The following is a 20,526-nucleotide window of genomic DNA, read 5'->3' as shown; positions in this document are numbered from 1 at the left end:
AAACATCTCCCCTTTACTTTAATGTTACAGGCTATTTCTGCCTGTTTGGGTGCATAAACACACAAATACAAAATCAGTTTCTTCCTAACAGCAGTCACAAACAACGTGTGCACAAGTCTACTCATTTAGTTTCCAACATAGCAACACCAATGCCTTGTGCGATTCTCCTTCCCCCAAAGGACCAACGCTACTCCGCCAACAGCAGCATCACTTAGACCATTTGTCTTCTCTGGAAAGCAGAGCTGACCAATTAGAGCAATATTCCACAGACTGATGTGCTTATGAGCAAGCTTCAGGTAACTCTAATGGATGGTGAGACAGGTGTTAGGGGGCTCGGAAAACATCGATGATTCGATTCAGAGCACGTTTGAAAGTCACGACAAATTAAGAAAATTACTGTGCTATATATGTATAAAAATGAAGAGGATGAGTCAATGTCTTACTCACTTGCCAGACATGTCTATGCATCCGATTATGCCCGCAGTTGCTGTAAATTTATAGCATCACACTACAAAACAAGATGATGCCGTACTAGATGTGACTCAGTGGATTAATGCGTCACAGTGAACATAAGCTGTAAACAGCAGATATTGCACGTAAGCTGTGGTTTCAGGTCTCATGGGGGATGACTGAAGATCTCATCCCAATGGACACCAATTACAAAAAACATGAAACTGCCTTTTTCCGTCATTTCCAAGAATAGGCTTCACGGTCCGACAGATGCAGCAGCATACACACAAATGCCAACTGGAATCAATTGTTGTAATTACAGCAATCGAGTTGCATGTAATTGAACTGGTTTGGTCATCAGTACCTGATGAAACCATTTCTCATTGTTTTCCAGGACTGTATATGTGTTTCTGTCCATCTTCACAAATCTTTTTTTTTTTTTTTTACTTTTTTGATAAAGGGAAACTTTCCCTTATCAGAATAGCAAATAAAAGTTTTGTTTTTTTCTTGTTTTAGGCCAACAGCAAACACTCCCCGAGTTCTGATATCAATCACTTTGATTCTTTGGCTTAGAGGTGTGTGTGACAAAGGCCATATATCAAGGGATGGTGATATTAGAGTAACCTGGATTGTCACTGAAAGTGAAGCGAAATGCCACCAAACTTCAAAAAGTAAAGACATGAGAAGAACGATCAAACCAGCCATACTAGGTGCTCTGTGAAGCTAAACGTGGGCCATTTAAGATAAATACTGACACTAACATGCTTACAATAATAATGCTAACATTGCTGTTGTTTACCATTTTTTAACATCTTGTTTCAGCGTTAGCCAATGAAAGTATAAAGAACGGACGTCGAATCCGTGACGACACGCACAGGTTTCGGAAGAGCCGTTTTGAAGCTCAAAATTGGTGGCTCTGGCCACTGCCATGTTGGCAGTCCTGCCTCTTCCCTCTCTCGGCTAACTAAAAAAAATGATAAAAGATGTAGATCAACGATGGACCTGAGACAGGATGAATGACGTCCAGGTGTTCAAGCGACCTGTAATGACACCCGCCTGTCAATCAAAACAGCCTTGCTGTTAATTATGCATAACTTTAAGCTCTAATCTAATTTAAACAAGTGAGTTAAATAGAAATTCGCCCTCGGTAGTTATCACAGATGAGGAAAAAGGTAACAGTTGCTAATTAGCAATAGAGGTGTACAAAGATGAATGTGTGTACTAAATTTTATGGCCAATCCATCCAATAATTGTTGAGATATTTCACTTAAAACCACTAATGTAAAGCTCACAGTGGCGCTAGAGGAAATTTCGGAGTATGAAATCTGATCTGATATAAACCACAAGTGTGCTGGGCCCTACAAACATATACCAATGATTTTACCTTTAATTTCATTTCCACCACAAACACAATATCAGTGGTAAAAAGAATCAAACATCTTCATCATCACAGCCCTCTCTGTCCTCTATAGCCCCGTCTAACCTCCCGGCCATCTGCATTTCCCTTTAAAAGTGAGATGAATGATGTTAATCAGCACTTGGGAGCTCTGTGCATCCCTCAGCTCCTGCTTGTCCTGCTATAATAAAGCAGTCTGCCTCCCTGAGTAATTACTCTCATCCGTCTCAGTCATATGAGCAAAGACCTGACTGGATAAAAGCTTCACTCAATGGCCTTTTTCTGGTAGCCAATGACAAGTTGAATGGAACCACCGACGCCACTCCTGCAACCATGTTTAAGTACAATTATCATTTCTTTATTAAAAATAATGACTGTTTAAAGATGATCACAACTACAACTAGTAAAGAATGAGACAGTGTTTTACAAAGACTTCTTTTAAATTTATTTGTAGACAATCAGATGATCAAACGTCTGCCACTGAATCAACCTTCATCATTTAAGAGCATTATTTTAAACAGAAATGTACTAAAACCAAACATAAAAAACAGGCTTAGTCAGGAAATCTTCTGAAACAACTCAACTACAAATCAGTAAACATGAACTCATTACAAACCTCTGACAAATACTAATGCTCTTTCATGTCACATGCTCACAGGTTAACAGTCAGTAGCAGAAATATCATCTTAAATTCCAAACAGAAAACACAAAAATACACCATCCGGGTCTTTTCTAAGTGCTCCCCACCTCTCTCTCTAGCAATGTCTCTACCATCTTTGGTAAGAAGACTTCCAGGAAATGAAAGAAGTCATGAAAAACTCCTGTCTTGTCACTGGTTGGCTCAAACTTGAGCACTGCCTTTGTGCTTTCTGTCTCACCCACCATCTGTGGTTGAACCTTGAACTCCAGGGGATCCTTGAGCTCCGGCTCTATTTTAATGATATGATCTGTAACCTGGGACTCCAGCTCCATACAGCTGCCCTCTGGCCTCGAGTCAGTATCTTTGATCAACTCCCTTCTCACTTTCCTCCTGCCAGCCCACACCATGTGCTTTTGCACACAGATCCAGTGGGGGACTTCAGGCTTGCCCCTTTTTGCCAGTCTTGGCTTTTTGCCTTGAGGCGATGCAGAAGCATCACTGCCAGAGGAAAGCGGCCTCTTGCCACCAAGAACAGCTGTTCCCAGAGGGCTGGTTTCACTGCGGGATTCAACACTGTCACAGCTGTCATTCATTGATGTGTTGAAAGAAGATGAGGCAGTTTCCATTTCCTCTGCAGCATCCACAGCTGTATCTATGCCAAACACGGCATCAGAGGAGGGAGTGAGGTGACACCTGAGAACACTTTGGAAGACTCCCTCCACAGCAGAACAAACCTTTTGAAACCACAGCACCCGGAAACCATCTCCCGCCCTGTGCAGCTGATTACGCAGCACTTCGGGGAGTGATGCTGATTTGAAGGGGATGCTGATGATCATCTGCTCTGCTTTGGCATGTGGAACCTCCCCGTGTGGGGTCAACAAGCGCACCAACCCCCATGACTTCCCCTTGGTGGATTTGCGCTGGTACTGCAGGCTGCGGCAGTATTTGTCAGCTTCCTGGCACTCCCTCTGGAAGGTGCGATGAGAGCGTTCATTCAGGTTTCCAGCTACGTTGTGGGATAACTCAAAGGGGTCTAAGAGATTTAGGGGGCCCAGTTTGGGACCCTGATGATGGGTCTTGGTAGGCTGTTCTTCTTGCATGGCCTCCTCTTTATTCTGGCTGAGGAAGTCAGTTATTGGCAGTGCTCGCCCCTCCCTGACAGATATGACACTACTGGCAAAATCAAACTTAGCATAGAAAGAGAAGAAGCCAGCGAGCAGGGTGCCTAAGAGGAGAAAAAAACATAAATGTACACAAAGAGTGACATTTAGGGTCTGTGGTGGTGACGCTGGTGTTGTTTTTTAAAGGGTATTTAGATGTTAACATAACATATTTTACTTTAAAACCCATTCTCACTTACAGAGGTCCTGTGTATTCTTGCTGGGGGGCACAGCAATAGACTGACTAGGGAAGGTACAGTCCCAGCCCTCAAGCACACACTCTTCTTCCTCACCTGCAAAGAGGTGAACAAATAACAAATTAACCTCATCATGTAAAATCAAGAAAATTTGAAAAACAAAAGAAAAATTCCTGGCAGAGCTTCATATACTGCCTCGAGGATTACAGATGAGAAGTGGGGGAAAAAGGTGACTAGTCGACTTTAAAAATACTACTTGGTCAAACTAATTAATTTTATTCATGTATGTTGGTAAATTGTTGCATACTTTTGCAGCTGCCCGCCAGTAGCCAGGACTGCAGTCCCGCTTCCCCGCAGTAATGCACCTGCTGGTTTTATGAGATATCATCTTTGTTCCACTTTCAGAAGTTAGATTACAACCATAACTTTTCATTACTGTGCTGTGCTTTGGGATTCTGCTGGCTGATTTCACTTTCTATCCATCTGACCTCACACAAATAATCTGAGATGGCACTATCCAGAGGAAAGATGGAGGTGGAAATGACGGTGACAAGAAAATACCTAGAGTTTGGTAGGTTACGATGACATTAGGCAGTGAGAAATTTGCAATCACATTATAAAGACACGTCATCCTCATTGTAACTGCTCACTGTGCTAATTAACTTGCTGGCTAATATAACGTTTGCTGTAACATGTATACTCTATAACCTCACATCATCAGCGCTGCCATGGCAACTTCACTCTGAGAAGGCATCATGTTTGAAGTTTTCCCACAACACTCAAGCAGCCATGAGAGTAAGCTCGCTCTCTGTCGAATAACATAAACAGTGTCTTTATTTTCTTCATAATCATTCATGGCGTTTCCCAGCAGGAAGATATTGTGAACAGATTTCAGTCGTAGCCCAATGTGTTTACTGACATTTGAAAGCAACATTGTATAACTGAGCATAAACAATTTTGAAATCACGTTGATGCTACATTGACCTGTGAATGGTGTCTCTGTTATTCCCACTCTGCGTCCTGTATGCCTGTTCTCGTACTATGTAACTTTGTGCAGAACTGGAGCCGCGTGATCGGGTAATGCAACAGGGCTCAGAACATGGCAGATGTGAAGTGACCAAAGAGATGATCAAGGAAGCTAGGAAGAGAAAAAGAGCAGCCATGCAAGAGGCCACCAGACAAGAGTAAATTTAGGACTGACGTTTAGTCACTGGTAAGAGGTTTGTGAAATAAAAGGCTGAAAGACAGACGCTGAGCTGGACTTAATCATAACAATTCTCCGATCCTCCATGACAGCATGAACATCCCTGGGTTGTGGACAAAACAAGACACTTGAGGAAATAACCCAGAGCCAACCAATTAAACAAACAACCAACCAACCTACCGCTCCCATCCATTTTCATGATTACACATCGACTGGAAAATATGTTTGTGCTTTTCCAATTCTACAATAATTTAGAGGACCGTGGATCAGGGTCCACTGGGCCTCATGCAAGAACAGATTCATTCTTAAGTGGCACAATTCTCTGGATTTAAGAACATTTGCACACACACAGACACAAACTTAGAGGAACAAATGACATATATGGCAATAATGGAGCAATGATGAAATCTCATAAACACACACCTCATTAGCAGGTGCCATCAGTCTGAAACTAGCCATTTAGGACACCGTCATGCAGTTGAGAGTTTGGTGAATCAAACTTATTTTTACTCACATAAAAAATAAAAAAAAGTAAGAGAGGTTTAAGAGAACAATACGAAAATGTTCTAGCATGAGGCATTGAGTGTGGGAGCGATGCAGTACTTACAGGCCATGTCTTTGAGCCTGTCCACTGTGGGGAGGACAGGAGGGTCACAGTTTTGCAGGAAGAAGATGATCAGGAGTGTCAGAGCGTAGTTGTTGAGCAGGGGACCGGCACCACTGGGGTTACCTACACACGACAATGCAAATGTGATAGTTTTTAATGTATAAAAATATTAAATAGAATCACACTCTCTGGAACTCTGATTATTTCAAAACATATTCCCTCATTTGCAGATTTTGTTGCCGGTGGTTGAAAGTGCTATGGAACATCAGTATGGAATTTATTAAAACTTAATTTTCTGCTATTTTGTCATGAAAGATTCTGATTATTATTTGATGATTGATCTAAATATTGCTAGAATGGATCATGGATCGAAGGTCACTGCAGTCAGTTTAGTGAATCTGTGGATGTGTTGTAAAACTGCGACACAGCTTCAGACTCATATAGTTGCAAACACAGCAGCCTTACATTTAAAATGATGCCATCTGGCTTCGCTGTTCATTCTGCGCCTTATTGAAAGCTGCACTGGCAGCATGGAGGCTACTGCTCCATCAAAGAGAATAATGGAGATATGCCCCAGGAGTAAAGGTAATTAGTGGGCTCCTCAGTGAAGAACACTCTTATTAAGATTGAATTCTAAAGCAGGAGACTCAGCCTGTTACAACACAAAAGGAGATGTACTTGTGCCTTTTTTTAAGCAGCTTCCATAACAAGGCAGTAAAAGACATTGCAAATCAGTGCAAGCAGATCACAACACGATCAGAAGGGGGAGTGAAGTTCTACTGACATCTGTTGACCAATAAATGAAATGACTCAAAGATAACCACAACAAACAGAATCAATGCAATATGTCACGTTTATTTAATCTTACCTGCAAGCTGCTTCTGCTTGGCCCAGTAGCGGATGGTGTACACCAGAGGCCTCAGCCTGTCCTCCACCCCTGAACACAGCTGGAGGAAGCGGGTGTTCCTCACAGCTAGTCTAGTGGGAGATGCAGGATAAGAAGAAAAGCAATTTTAACTCTGCTCACTGTACAAAATACAAACAACATTACTCACCACATCCTAAGAGCGAGCCACTGACCTGTTGTTTAGGGTGATGTCACCCTGCAGGTTAAGCTCACGGTGATGGAACTTGACTACAGGGAGACGAGCGTTGCTGACCACGTGGACTTTGTGCACGCTGGGGACACAGCGTCTAAGGATTGTTGCCACGAGTTCCAGGACCTCAGCCGGAGAGGCAGTGGACAGGTCAATATCAGACAGGATGGAGTCCTCAGAGCGGCCATCATCGGACATGCCCTCCCCTGCCTGAAGAAAGCGGAAAAAGAGGTAATATTCAATACACGATAGGCTCCCGATGGAGTGTTTTGCAGTTATATATAATTGTTATAAATACAGAAATGTCAGACCTGTTCCGTGGTGGACTTGGCACGGGCCTGGAACACTTTGGTGTTTTCCAGGTCCAGGAACAGGTCCAAGTCACAGGAGTGGATACCAAAAGTGTTGACAGATGAGCCAAATGGCAGAATGTGGCTGTCTGCGAAAGATCCAAAAATCAAATTAAAAAGGTTAGTGAACCAAACTACAAAAAAATAAAAATAAAAAAAGTACAACTTTCACTGTATATGAAAAGATCTCAGAAACTGTCTGTGTGTGTTCACAACAGTTACCTGGGAAAAACTCAACAAAAACCTCTTGCAGGAGTTGAACCAGCAAGCCTCTGGCCTTCTTTTCGTTTTCACCCAGCTGACATCGCTCTACAAGGTACTGCATCTGTGCGTCCACCTGGAGGAGAACAAAGGACAGTCCCTTAACAAGACACTTACTAACACGCATCCATGTTATAATAACCTGATCTTTTCCCATCAACTAAATGAAGCTCAATACACTAAAGCCTGAAGTCTGAAAATAAACTAATCTAACTCATATGAATCAAATTTTTTTTGTACATCAACATCTAAAAGTATTCATTAACATTCGCTAATAATTATAAACTGTCTATTTATTTTATATTAAACTACACAATTGTATGATTATTAAAATATAAGATATACTGCTGTATGAAACTGCATTGAGAATGAGGAATTTAAAGGCTCCACTAGCAGCCACTAGAAGCATCTCCCATCCTTACAGACCTACACTTCTATTGGCACTTGCTTTATATTTGACAAACGGATGCTTACCGACATCAACTGACATAGCTGAGGCTTAAGATTGTCGAGAACTTGTTGGAGGTCCTGGAAGTCATTCTTCTTTTTGGGAATTAACTTGAAGTCCTTTTTTTCTCGTGGTTTTACGCGCAGCTTCAAGCCTTTCATCCGATGCTCGACACAGGACAGGGTCGCCTGTATGCTGTCAGTCTCACTGAACTGGACGATGGCGTACACACCCTGTGAGTGCAAAGTGATACGTCAGAGTCAGACAACATCTGTCACTTTCCACATGCTGCAAATACACGTTTAAAATGTATCTCTTTATGTTTATCTGACTGACCTTGTCCTTATCCATAATAACATCTGAGACTGAGCCAAACTGCTGGAAGTACTCAGCTATGTCGGTCTGAGAGATGTCAGGCTTGATGCCGCTGACAAACACACTGTGCTGCTCCTGGGTCTTCCTGGTGGAGCGCACAGTGCTCAGCGTCTTGTGTTTCCGTCCTTTGACATGCTGATCCAAGCTTGGCACTGCAGGAAATATTAAAAGTATGGACACGAGTACATCAGTAAACCTTTCAGACATACCTACATAAACGTTTAGTACGATTGCATGCACGTACGGCTGTTCAAGCCTGGTGTGAGTTTATTTAACAGCTAAACATGACACATCAAATCAAATCAAATCAAATCTTTGGCTGGTAACATCAGCTAACTGTTTTAACAATACATAGCAGTGACTGGTTCATCTAATAAATTAAGGTGTGGTTATATTCCACTCTCTTTATAGCTTAAGGTATTTTTTAAACACTTTTTCCCGCCTGCTTGTCACGAGGGGAAACTACAGCCTGCAGTGTTTGTGTGGCTGCGTTAGCTTCTTACCGTTCGGCAGGTTGACATTGCACAGAGTGCAGTGAAACCCCCTCGGGGTCGTTTTAATGTCACTGTCTGCTTCCATGGTGACAACACGTGAAGATAAAACGATAAATGAAGAGCTGGGTCAAACTCTCAAGTCATCAACTTTAAGTTTGGAGGACGGTCTCGCGCTCCACGCGCCTCTCAAATCTCCCTCCAGCGTCGAGTCTGCGTTTGTTTCCAGTCCGTCCCACAAACGTGTCCGGGTCGTACTCTTGTTTTATCACCAAGTTCCAGTCAGTCTTATTTTGTTTCACTTTTCTACTTTGTGCTGCAAATCCGGAAATAATGACTTTAATACCACGTGTATTACTCCTGTGCTAAAAACCGATATGTACTTATTTTACCAGTGATTACATAACTTTTATTTTTTTAAATATGCCTCAGCAAATTGTCATAATTCTAAACAGTTGCAAGTATCTGTGGATTAAATGGTAAACACAGCAATTGCGTGTGTAATAACTGTTTCACAATATGTGAAGGCAGTACCTGTTTCACAATATGTGAAGGCAGTACCTGTTTGCACTATTGACCAATCAAATAAAATTAAAATACCAAGTCACACCTTCCTGTCTCTTGCTTAACTATCCTAAAAGTAAAGGTTTATGTGCAGAGAATTAATAGTTTGTTTTATTTTTCCTCGTCTCATCTTATAAAAATCAGAAATGCATTTAGTTGCACATGACAGAAAATATTCCTCTGTCTCATCTTCATCAGCATGAAAAACATCCAGTCACTTTACAACAGGCTACAGACACTGTAAACATTAGGTGTTAACGAGTATTTACAATTTGGTGAATTATCACCAGTTATTTTAACTATATAGTACACCAGACATATTTGGATATAAAGACACATTCAGACAATTTTTTTCCATTATACAAAAATTTAATAACCATTTTTTCACCATAAAAATATATGCAAAGCAATGAGGTCATGAATAACGTATAACTTGTCACGACACATCGTTAAAACAAGATTCCCTGCTGTATTGAAAAAAAAGCAGTGCTTCGTTTTCAGTCTATAAAACATGTTCTAAAAAAAAAAATGAAGTACAAAAAGATTTTAAAAAAGAAAACATCATTATGATTAAGAATATATACAAATGCTTTCATTTTTTTGCTGATCTTCCTCTTCGGGTTTTTGGCTGTGTCTCAGGCTCAACACACTGTACCTCGCTTGTGGACTCCGCTTCATCAGCAACCTTTGCCCCTCGCCGCGCTCTCTTGGCAGGTTGAGCTGCAACAACTTCTGAGAGATCCTTCTCTTCAGTTTTGCTTTCAGTGTCAACTTGGTCTGCAAGTTTGGACTTCCTACCTCGGACTGCCTTTACGGGTGTTGCTTTTGGGATCTCAAAGACTTCCAAGTTGGCTTTCCACTTGACAGATCTTTTGGACGTTTGTGTTTCTTCCACAGCAGCATTGCTCAGATCTTCAGTGGGATTTGCCTGGTCACTCGACACCGTTGCATCATCTGTTGTGGCCTTTGCTGCTGCCCGTCTTCCTCTTTTGGCTGGCTGTACAGGAGCAGACTCAGGCTCTGAAACAGGGACTGTGGATTCTGTGTTGGTCTCCTCAGGGGGAAGAGCTACACCTCGACGGCCTCTCTTGGCTGGAATGGCTTGTGAAACCTCATTTTTCACCCCCCTCGCCCTGCTAGATTTAACAACTGGAGCGTCTACCTCTGTGTTATTCTTCTCTTCAGCCTCTGGCTCATGATCAGGTTTCTCCTCTGGTACTACAGCACTGACTTCAGCATCTTCAGTGACTTGTTTTCCTCTCCTACCCCGCTTGGGTTTGTCTGTGGAGCTGACAGCAGGGACCTCTTGGACTTCAGTGGAGTCGACAGGAGTTTCACTCTCAGTGTCTTGTTTTGCTTTTCGCCCTCCTCTCCTGAGCTTTGTCGGCACAGTAGCCTGTTCATTCGTCTTCACTGGCTCAGTAACAACTGGAGCTTCAGCCTCTTCTGGGACAACCATTTCAACAGCTTGGACTTCTGTTGGTTCTACATGGTCTTGCTCTGCCTTCCTAGTTCTCCTTAATTTTTTAACTGGCTCCTGAGATTTAGCTGCCTCAACTGATGTTGCTTTGTCATCGTTCTCCAGCTTTTCTTCTTCCTGTTTGGCATTTCTTCCTCTCTTAGCCCTGACTGGAGGCTGGGACTGCTTGGTCTCCACAACCACTGTGTCTTCTGCCACTTCATTTTGTTCAACAGTATCAGGTTTTGCCTTTCTCCCTCTTCTGGGTTTGGGAATGGACTTCTGTGGTTGAGCGTCTTCGATAAGATGCTCATCACTCACAACTTCAACTTCCTCTGGTGTTGATTGAGGTGGCACAACAGGTGCTTTAGTTTTTCTGCCTCTAGTGGGCTTTACGACAGCTTCCTCTGCAGGGGGTGCAGAATCTGTTTCTTCTTGGGTATTTACTGGAGAAATCTGGTCACTTACAGCTTCAGTGGAAATCTCAGGCAGTGTTGCTTCCACAACTTTCTCTGGTACCATTTCAGGTTGATCAGGTGCACTTTGTTGAGACTTGGCATTTCTGCCTCTTGTTTGTTTAACAGCTGGTGGTGCTGTAGCTTCAGTTTTCTTCCCTCTTCTTCCTCTGACTGGAGCAGTGATGACAGGCTCCTCAGACTGTTCTGTTACATCCTGCTTATCCTCAATGGGTTCAGATTCCACCACTTTTGCCCTTCTGCCTCGAACAGACTTCTTTGAAACAGGAGCTGCATCCATTTCTGTGACTTCACAAATTGCTGTTTCCACTTCAGTTGCAGGTGCATCTGATGATTTATTCTCATCACTTCCACCTGGCACCCCTTGCAGCTGGTCAGTATGGCCCTCATTTGCATCTTCTAAAATAAGAGAAAACAAAATGAGAAATATTTAGAATTTGGTTATAACCAAAGGACCATACATCAATACCATGAAAAGAGTAAAATGTATAGAACTGTTCTGTGAAGCAGAGTATGCACTTTAGTCAACACTATCCTACTATGTCTTGTTGTCAACAGTGCCAAAAATGGAAAACTTAATTAATTAATTATCAAACGCACTGACTTTTACAGTGGTTTTACTTTTACACAGAAACACAAACAGGAAAGATGACAAACCTTTTGCCGTGTCAGCTTGGGGCACATCCTGCTGCTCTGTCACTGTTTGTTCAGATTGTTTGGCTTTTCTCCCTCGCTTGGGCTTCAACACAGCCTTCTCTGTGGAAGCTGTGCTGTCATTTTTTTCGTGGTCTGCATAAACCGGGGGACTCTGCTCACTCTCAGCTTCTGGCATATTTTCCGTGGCAACCTCTTGGACAATTTCAGCTTGATCATCAGAAGCTTTTTTGGCATTTCTTCCTCTTTTAGGCTTGATGGCAACTTCAGAAGGCAGAGAGGCACTTTTCTCCATCTCAACATCTTTGCTTTCAGTGACTGTTGCATTTCTACCTCTTGTTGTTTGTTTAACAGCAGGTGGCGCTGTAGCTTCAGTTTTCTTTCCTCTTTTTCCTCTGACTGGAGCAGGGACGACAGGCTCTTCAGACTGTACAGTTGCCTCCTCTTCATCTTCAGCTGATTTAGTTTCCACCACTTTTGCCCTTCTGCCTCGAACAGATTTCTTCTCATGGACAGAATCCATGGTAGTAATGATTTCTGAGACCTTGCCAGTAGAAGTTTCCACTTTAGGTTGTTCTTCAGCTACAATCTCATCTACCGCATCCACTTGAGAGATAGTTTCCAAGGCATCTAGGGATTCTTTATTGTCATGTTCACTTGGCACCTCCTCAACAACTTCATTCACGTTTGCTTCAAAAGTAGGAAAGAAAAATAAAGTTTTTAGCTGTCAAATATTTTGACAATAGACATAACATCAAGTATTTAACATAACAGACAGACTTAGGAGCACCTTCAACCAGAGATTGCTGGTACCAAGATGCTCCACAGAGCGGCACAAGAAGTCTTTCTTACGTCTGAGCATCAGCCTGTACAAGGTATGGTTCTATTTAACTGTTATTTATTTCAAAGACTAAATTCTCTAGGTTTAGATTTACATAAAGCATATCCCACTGTTACTGTTTTTATTTTACTGTTACTGGCTCTATTATTAGTTATTTATACATGTGTATATAGTGTGTATATACACTGTTTAAAATAGGATATTGTATAGGGTATATTGTTAAAGTTTTGTTTTCTTACTATTGTCTTCTTGCTATCACTTACCGTTTGGGTGCTGCAGTAACAAAAACAATTTCCCTGTGGGGATTAATAAAGTACTTATGATTCTGATTCCAAACCAATCTAATAATAAAAAGCAAAACAGTGGTAAACTTACCCATTTCAATGTCAATTTGGGGAGCATTATCAATCACATCCATTTGGACATCATCTTGTGGGTCCTCAGCCTGTTGAAAATAAAACAACTCAGACAACGAGCACTTTGTAAAGAAAAAGACAAAGAAAAAAAAGAAAGGCAGATAATACTGTGACAGTATGAAAGTCAATGCAGCTGTTTTGATCATTACCTCATTCGTCTCCAGTTGTACTGTGGGATCAGGCAGTGGCTCCTCCATGAGCTCTTGAAGTCCCTCAAAGTCTTCCACTGGTGCATTACCCCTCAGCCTTGGGGATTTCATGAGTCTCTTGAGACCGAAGTTCTTCTCAACAGGTTCAGCCTTTTCTTTGGGAGTTTTCATGAGCCTCTTCAAACCAACCATATCTTCTACTGGAGCATTTTTTTCTTTAGGAGTCTTCATTATTCTCTTGACATCTGTGAGGCACAGCAATGGGGAGCGCTTCACATTTAGAGTTTTCAAGTCTGCCATTTTAGAGAGATCTTCAGAGACTTGCATGCATACTGGTGTCTCCACAATTTCCATAACACCATCCAAACCTGCATCACCAGCCTCAAGAGCTTTAGGAGTTTCCAGAAGTTTTCCTTGAAGGTCTTCGAGAGGTTCAGACTCCCGTTGTGGGGTCTCAAAAATTCTCTTAACTGCAGAAAGGCACTCTTGTTGTTCAAGCTTCTGCTTAGGGGTCTTCAAAATCTTTCCTCGCAGGTCCTCAACAGGTTCAGCTTTCTGTCTTGGGGTCTTCATGATCCTCTTCACTCCAGTGAGACACTCCTGCTGTTCAAGCTTCTGCTTAGGGGTCTTCAAAATCTTTCCTCTCAAGTCCTCAACAGGTTCAGCCTTCTGTCGTGGTGTCTTCATGATCCTCTTCACTCCAGTGAGACACTCGTGCTGTTCAGGCTTCTGTTTTGGAGTTGCTACAGAGGTGGTCTCAGAATGTGTGCACTGCTCTGCACCGGAATCAGACTGAGTCTCCACAGCAGGGATGTCATTGATGAAGCTAGACTCTTGATCTTCATTAAGGAAGCGTTGGACTGCCTCACTGCTGTATCTTCCATCTTTTACTGCAGATGTAACACTTAGTGGTGACACCATCATTTCACCTGTAAAATAAGTCAAGTTATATTATGCCAATTTAATGACAGAGAATGCAAAATGTATCTTTATTTTTTCTCTCCTAAAAAACACTTTACCTGGCTCCTCTGGTGTGTTCAGCACTGATGGTTCTACCACAGATGTGCCTAGAACTACCACTGGTGTCTTCATGACAGATCTCCTCTTCCTTTCATTTACAGGGGTTTTATACATTTCAGAAATTCCTGAAAACAAAAGGACAGACAATATGAGAAGATAAAATGTGAGATATATAAAACCAAGAACACATGTTGGCTTTTGTTGGGATGAAAAGCACTATTTACCAGTCAAGTCTTCATCCATTTTCATGTTCTTCTTAAGGAGTGCAGTATTGGCGACCAGTCTTGGTGCAGCACCAGTGGGATATACAACCTTTTGTTGGTGAGCTCTGCCCACAACTATGGTAGCAGGTGAATCTGCATGTCCAGTGCTAACATAGTCTTTGAGTTTTCTTGCAGGCGTCTGAGAGATTGAGAAAGATATCATTGGATTTTTTTTTTTTTTTTTTTTTTTTTTTTTTTTTAAATGGTAAGCATGCTAACATGACAAAAAGAAATAACCCAAATAAAATAACAGTTGTTCAATAGGAATAAACATTTTTTTTATTCCTTCAGTAAAATAATTGCAGTTGCACTTCAACTAAGAGTCAAAATAATGATGAGGATGATGTAAATGTATACAGTAATTACTAAACAGTATCTTATTTACCTGGGGTTTGGACACAGCCTTCTTCATTGTCTTTTTGACAACCGTTTTTTTCGCTGGAGCAGCCACTTGAGCCACTTCCTGAGCCTTAGGTTGCCCAAATTTCACAACATTTGCCCAGCAGCCCTTAACTGAAAGAAGAGCAAAAAAAGAAATTTAACAACTGGGGATTAAGTGCAAGGATGAAAGACAAGATTTCCAATATAAAAAGAGATGCATACCTTTCATAGATGCCCGTGAAATGCCACTTGTTCTGCGCATTACTTTTATAGCACTCTTCACCATACTTGGAGTCTTTCGTGAGGTGCTCTTCATGCTCTTCCTCCTCAGGGGTATTTTTGGGGTTACAGTGACTAAAGGCATCTGGTCAATAACAACATCTTCTGCTATTGGAGATGGTGTGCTGATGTGTGACACAGAGAAGCGCCCTTGTACAGTGGGGGTCTGGACACCTGGAGTTTCCACCTTGTTTTTAGAGGGACACAGACTCTTCTTTGCAGGCGTTGCTGCCTTGGGTGAAGGGGGCCTTGATTTGGGTGATTTCGTTGCAGGAGTTGCAGCCTTGGGAGAAGGGGTCCTTGATTTTGGTGACTTCTTTGCAGGAGTTGCTGCCTTGGGAGTAGAAGTGCTCGATTTTGGTGACTTCTTGGCAGGAGTTGCAGCCTTGGAAGAAGGGCTACTTGATTTCGGTGAGTTCTTTGCAGGAGTTGCAGCCTTGGGAGAGGTGGACCTTGATTTTGGTGACTTCTTTCCAGGAGATGCAGCCTTGGGAGAAGCATTCTTGGCAACTGATTTTTTAGGCGAAGGAGTATGTTCAGATTCCTACAAGTAACGAGATTCATTTTATATAAAGATTATACGATGGACAACAATTATGTTAGGTTAAACTACTTGAGTCATCCTCCACAAAACTCTTACCTGAAGCAAACCGATAACTGATGCTCGTCTAAGGAGTGAATTTCTGGGTTTATACAGACACAAGCTTCTTCGTGGAGCAGCCCCCTTGCGTAGTGGAGAGTCAGGAGGCAGCCGTTTGTCAAATAACTCAGGACTGAGATGACCTCCAAAGGAAACTCGTTTCTTCTTCATTTGTGATGTGGGTAAGTTGTCACCAAGTTCTCCACTCTTGCGTTTTTTGGACGTCTCTTTCACTAATAAAAAGGAATTCATTATATAGCATTAATAACAACAAGCATATCTTAACCAAATTACAGTAATTATTCATGCATGTTTGCCATTCTTTAAAAGGTTCAAAAAGAAAGTATAGTATTACAAAATGTATTACCTTTTTCAACTTTGCCTGAGTTCCTTGGTGATGTTCGAAGATTCTCTGGTTTGGGGGAAGCTTTGGCTGGTGTGGCCTCCTTGCTTCTCCTTCTCATAGGTGACTTAGGCGTTTGAACTTGCTCAATTACCTCACTCACAGTAAACTTCTGGGGGGTTACACGGTTTCTCTTCTGGGGTGAAGTTGCATCAGACTTGGCATTGTTTTCAGCTTCAGGTCCGGCCATTTCAGTAGAAGGAACCTGGAAGGACTTCCTCTGCTTCTTAACAGACTTCGGGGTCCCATTACTTCCACTTTCAACCATCCCTATATTTTCATCAGAAGAGACCTTTTTAGGAGTGCCCTTTTCTTCTGTGACAAGTTTTCCATCATTTTTTCTGACTGTACCAGGTTTTGGAGTGCAAAACCTTGACGTAGGTGTTTGAAGCAGACTGGCAGAAGATTTCCGAGGGGTCTTGACATCCAGAGATTTTTTTATCATTTGATACAGATCATTGAAGGGGGATGCCGTCTTGTTTTCCTCCTTGGACTCCAACTCCATAGTTTTCTCCAGGGATCGCTGGATGTTGTCATGGTTAGTTCCATCTTTCAGATGAGGGTCTTAAAAAAAAACAACACCACAACATTTATGTAAAAAGGCTTAATAAATTAAACTGAAACAAGAAACCACAAGTGTTAGACTATGGAAAAACTGCAGGCATAAAATCCACATCACAGATTGGGCTAAGGAGTGTTAGAGTAGGGATGCAAAACCAATACATCAGCTGTTTTACAGACAGTGTTAAATATTAAAAACAACAAGTACACCAAGTTATATTTTGTAAAAAGTCTGTTTGATAAGACATTTACCATTTGTACTATTAAAATGGTTCCCCAAATAAAGATTCTAGAAAATCCTAAGCAAAACTCCCATCTACATTGTACATGTGTTCAAAGTAGAATTTCATCTTTATGATTAATCCTCAAAAGATATGCCAATTCTGGGAATACACATACTTACATTGTGCAGCTTTATCTTCACAGTGTACAGTTAATTTAGAACAATCATCAGTCTTACCTGTGGACACTTCAGAGATCTTCTTTTCTCCTGTTTCAGTGGAGACCGTGTCACCAACTTGCTGATCTTGAAGAACCTAGGCACAAGACACTTCCTTTAATAGGTTTATAAAATAATCAAATTCAGCAGTAGTGTAGGAAAGTTTAAGATGTTTTAGAAGGTTGCAATGCTCTAGATACAAGAAACTTACTTTGAAGGATTCAGTTTTGCCTCCGATGGAAGATCTCTTCTTTGGTGTGGGTGCTGGAGGATACTCAAACCTGAAATGACAATCAGGAACAAGACATAAGGAAAACCTCACTTACATCTGCATGGTTCCCAGGAATCTTTCTTGACAATGCAGGACAGCACTTGCTCACAAATAGGCATTATTTACTACTAGACCAGGTATTGACATTCATTTCTCATTTTTAAATGATTCAGCATTCATGAATTGTCTCAGGTTTATTTAGACCCACACTGCCAACTGTACAATAAGGTCATCTGGTCTTCTATTTTTGTTAAGTGGTCAGCACTGCTATGTTAGCTAGATTAGTAGACATGGGAGCCAAAACGAAAAGGAAACATTTCTCTGTTCCATTTCATGCCTGGTAAACCGGTTATGAACACATGCTTATCAGTTGAGTTTCAAACTAAATAAATATGGTATAAAATACAATTAAAATTGTATGACAATAGATTACTTAAAGGGTATTTTGTCATACCCTTTAAGTAATCTATTACTTAAGTAATCCCCCCCCCTACTTACTCTACTTTGCACCCAGGTACATTTTTGACACATAATGCAAACTAGATTCTCTTCAAGCTCACCTGAAAGAACGATCAATAATAGTTATCACATCTCCATGTTTCAAACGCTCAGACTGCTGCAAAGCCTCTCCATTGACACGAGTTGGATTCACTGAGCTCAAGTTGGTCAAAATGACCTGGAGGACACAAACGTAAAAATCTCAAACACAGTCCATCAAAGTAGTTCAAATCAGACTTAGGTTGTCAGATCACCTGACAGTAGTAAGCAATGAGACAACAAAATTAGCATTTAATAACAATTCTTCATTATCCCAGATAACCTTGTAAGTTATTAACAAGTTAATATGGTCAGGGTCAGCAAGTGTTTACCTCCTTATTTTCATTCAAATCAATTCTGCAATGCTCTTTGGAGACCTGAGGAAGCTGAATACGAATATCACAGTCAGGCTTCCTATAAAGATAAAAAGAAACGAAAGTGTGAAGGTTAAAGGTTAGGATAATATCAGTCTACATGCAGGTAGTGCTTGTTAATAACCAATTAATTAAATATTCCATGGTACATAAGCAGAGGGCAATGGGAACTGAAGTCTTAAAGCAACAATAAGCAGTCAGGTGAAGTAGACATGCATTTAAGATTCTGACGTCAGCAGCAAATGGCCCGCCTCCAAACCACTGGTTTTTATAGCACCTCTGACAACCCCAACATGAGGCCACACATGAGCCAACATAACATGTGCTTGTTTTCTGTCGCACTTAAAAACGAGTAGAATTAAAAGACAGCACAGCAGAAGACAGGGGATGTTTAATCTTAAGACATGTCAAACTAACATACACACTAAACATTTTACTGTTGAACTCACCTTCCAAATAAGCATGTTGCAGTCAGAGGAAACTCAGTCCCATCTCCTCCGCTCCTCTTAACCACGACTATTTTTCCATGTAAGGGCATTTTCGTAACTTTACCTAGGGACGTGAGCAAAGAGACAGAGCTTAATATCAACATCAACAATGTCAAATTAAAAAGGAGGCAACATAATCAAATGTCGATTTAAAAGAAAAAAAAAGGAAAAAAAGAATATAGCACTGTAACCTTAGAAAGAAGCTTCACAGAAACAAAGCAACAACGTTAAAGCATAGTCTGTGCGTAAAAACGTCACTTCTATGCTAAACATCGACGTTTTCATTTAAACTCAAATCAACAGGTCGATTTTAGATCAAGTTAAAACACAGCTGACAATTACGCGACAGCCCACGTGCAATACCGCCTCGGTAGTAACTTTGCCTGTCGTGGGAAATATGCCAATTTATGAATGACCTAAAGTTATCTTAGCGACTGGACAACAAAGCGACATACGAGTTCCAGTTACGTTAAATTAGCAGACCGAGACTACGCCACACTTTGCACCAGGGGAAAAAAAACATTTTAAAGCGTTTTAACCCTTACCTGGAAGTCCGTTCAAAGACACGTTAACTTCTGGAAATCCATAAACATCGACCGGGATGTGACGAAGAAGAATTTATCTACAGTATCATATCAAACTAAAAGAACAATTGATACTATACCGTACTCTACCATGTACGTCGACGAATGGCTAACGTTAACTACCTTCAGCAGCCGTCACTTGCCGTCCCTCGCCGCGGTATCACTCCGCCACCCTACACACAGACACAGTAAGATTACAAAATACTCGGATTAACTGATGTTTTGGGATAATACATATGCATTTTATGTTTTCCGATCTTTTTAAAGATCGTTTTGGTTGTGTGCCTTAAATTTAACTAGCGTTTGCGTAAAGGGGACTATTTTGTTTACGAATTTGGCGGAACAGTCTCATTTGGGTAAAGGGGCACTGATTTGAAAATGTTTGAAATTCCGCGCGAATGGTTCTGATTGGTTGAAACGTCACTGTCTCGGTCAGAGGGCGGGGCATAGTATAGCATAGTACAGCCCAGGCAGACAGGTCAGGCAGCTATAGTGATAATCAGCTTGTCACTGGGTTGTTTAGCATTCCCCATGTATATATTTATATTCTAATAATTATAAGTAAAGTTTTCATTTAGTTCCTAATTTAAAATTTTGTATAAAAATCTCAACAGGCTCCAGTTGAACTGATTTCCAATAACGGCTACAGCCACAGCTGTGTCTAGACTGTCAGACAGCTCATGGGTTTAGCATAGATAACACAATATTCTGTAGCCATTATTTATAGTGTTGTATATATTAATACTAGACCCTTTTTAGATACGAGACATTGACATTTTCACTTCAGAATAAGTGATAATGTTTAACTGATAACAGTAATAGTTAATAGTTCTGAAAAAATAAAATGAATGTTCATGTTCCAGAGCCTGATTTTCTGTATGCTTATTTATTGGCTTATTAAAATACATAAATGGAGCAGAGCCAAATGTCAAAATGTTAGTGAAAAATGTTCATAGGTCTGTACTAGCTAACTCATATTCTCTCAGTCTGTAATACATAGATAATGTGGGAACTAAATATTCTGTTAAACCAGAGCTGCCTGCATTGAACA

At 41.1% G+C, this 20,526-nt stretch overlaps 2 protein-coding genes across 2 annotated transcripts; both read right to left on the bottom strand.

The window, feature by feature from the left end:
- Positions 1-2,277: 2,277 nt before the first annotated feature.
- Positions 2,278-8,958, bottom strand: tut1 (terminal uridylyl transferase 1, U6 snRNA-specific). Its single transcript, XM_010736292.3, has 10 exons — positions 8,689-8,958; positions 8,147-8,337; positions 7,837-8,043; positions 7,324-7,438; positions 7,063-7,190; positions 6,735-6,961; positions 6,523-6,632; positions 5,655-5,777; positions 3,847-3,939; positions 2,278-3,711 (listed from the first exon to the last, which is right to left on the bottom strand). The coding sequence occupies exons 1-10, from the start codon at positions 8,762-8,764 to the stop codon at positions 2,579-2,581; spliced, it is 2,403 nt and encodes an 800-aa protein (XP_010734594.3). The 5' UTR covers positions 8,765-8,958; the 3' UTR covers positions 2,278-2,578.
- Positions 8,959-9,587: 629 nt separating this feature from the next.
- On the bottom strand, positions 9,588-19,608 carry mki67 (marker of proliferation Ki-67). Its single transcript, XM_010736291.3, has 16 exons — positions 19,437-19,608; positions 18,853-18,955; positions 18,362-18,443; positions 18,053-18,168; positions 17,433-17,502; positions 17,243-17,318; positions 16,186-16,785; positions 15,819-16,051; positions 15,122-15,722; positions 14,904-15,031; positions 14,480-14,657; positions 14,255-14,380; positions 13,236-14,164; positions 13,046-13,115; positions 11,833-12,519; positions 9,588-11,574 (listed from the first exon to the last, which is right to left on the bottom strand). Exons 2-16 carry the CDS (start codon positions 18,939-18,941, stop codon positions 9,833-9,835), a joined length of 5,727 nt encoding a protein of 1,908 aa, XP_010734593.3. The 5' UTR covers positions 18,942-18,955; positions 19,437-19,608; the 3' UTR covers positions 9,588-9,832.
- Positions 19,609-20,526: the final 918 nt, after the last annotated feature.

Source organism: Larimichthys crocea, chromosome XVI (genome assembly GCF_000972845.2).
Source record: "Larimichthys crocea isolate SSNF chromosome XVI, L_crocea_2.0, whole genome shotgun sequence".
Classification (NCBI taxonomy): Eukaryota; Metazoa; Chordata; class Actinopteri; family Sciaenidae; genus Larimichthys; species Larimichthys crocea.
Note: the sequence above shows the minus strand (reverse complement) of the source record. Positions and strands in the feature narration are given on the sequence as shown.

Bases quoted from the DNA above. Each gene is read 5' to 3' on its own strand.
- tut1 (XM_010736292.3), bottom strand. From the start codon at position 8,764: ATGGAAGCAGACAGTGACATTAAAACGACCCCGAGGGGGTTTCACTGC. The intron at 6,633-6,734 runs GTCAGTGGCTCG...ATCTCCCACTAG, and splicing joins GACATCACCCTAAACAACAG to ACTAGCTGTGAGGAACACCC. The intron at 3,940-5,654 runs GTAAGTACTGCA...ACCTCTTTGCAG, and splicing joins CAGGCTCAAAGACATGGCCT to GTGAGGAAGAAGAGTGTGTG.
- mki67 (XM_010736291.3), bottom strand. From the start codon at position 18,941: ATGCCCTTACATGGAAAAATAGTCGTGGTTAAGAGGAGCGGAGGAGAT. The intron at 18,169-18,361 runs GTAAACACTTGC...TGTGTCCTCCAG, and splicing joins ATTTGAATGAAAATAAGGAG to GTCATTTTGACCAACTTGAG. The intron at 16,052-16,185 runs GTAATACATTTT...CCTTTTTATTAG, and splicing joins CTCAGGCAAAGTTGAAAAAG to TGAAAGAGACGTCCAAAAAA.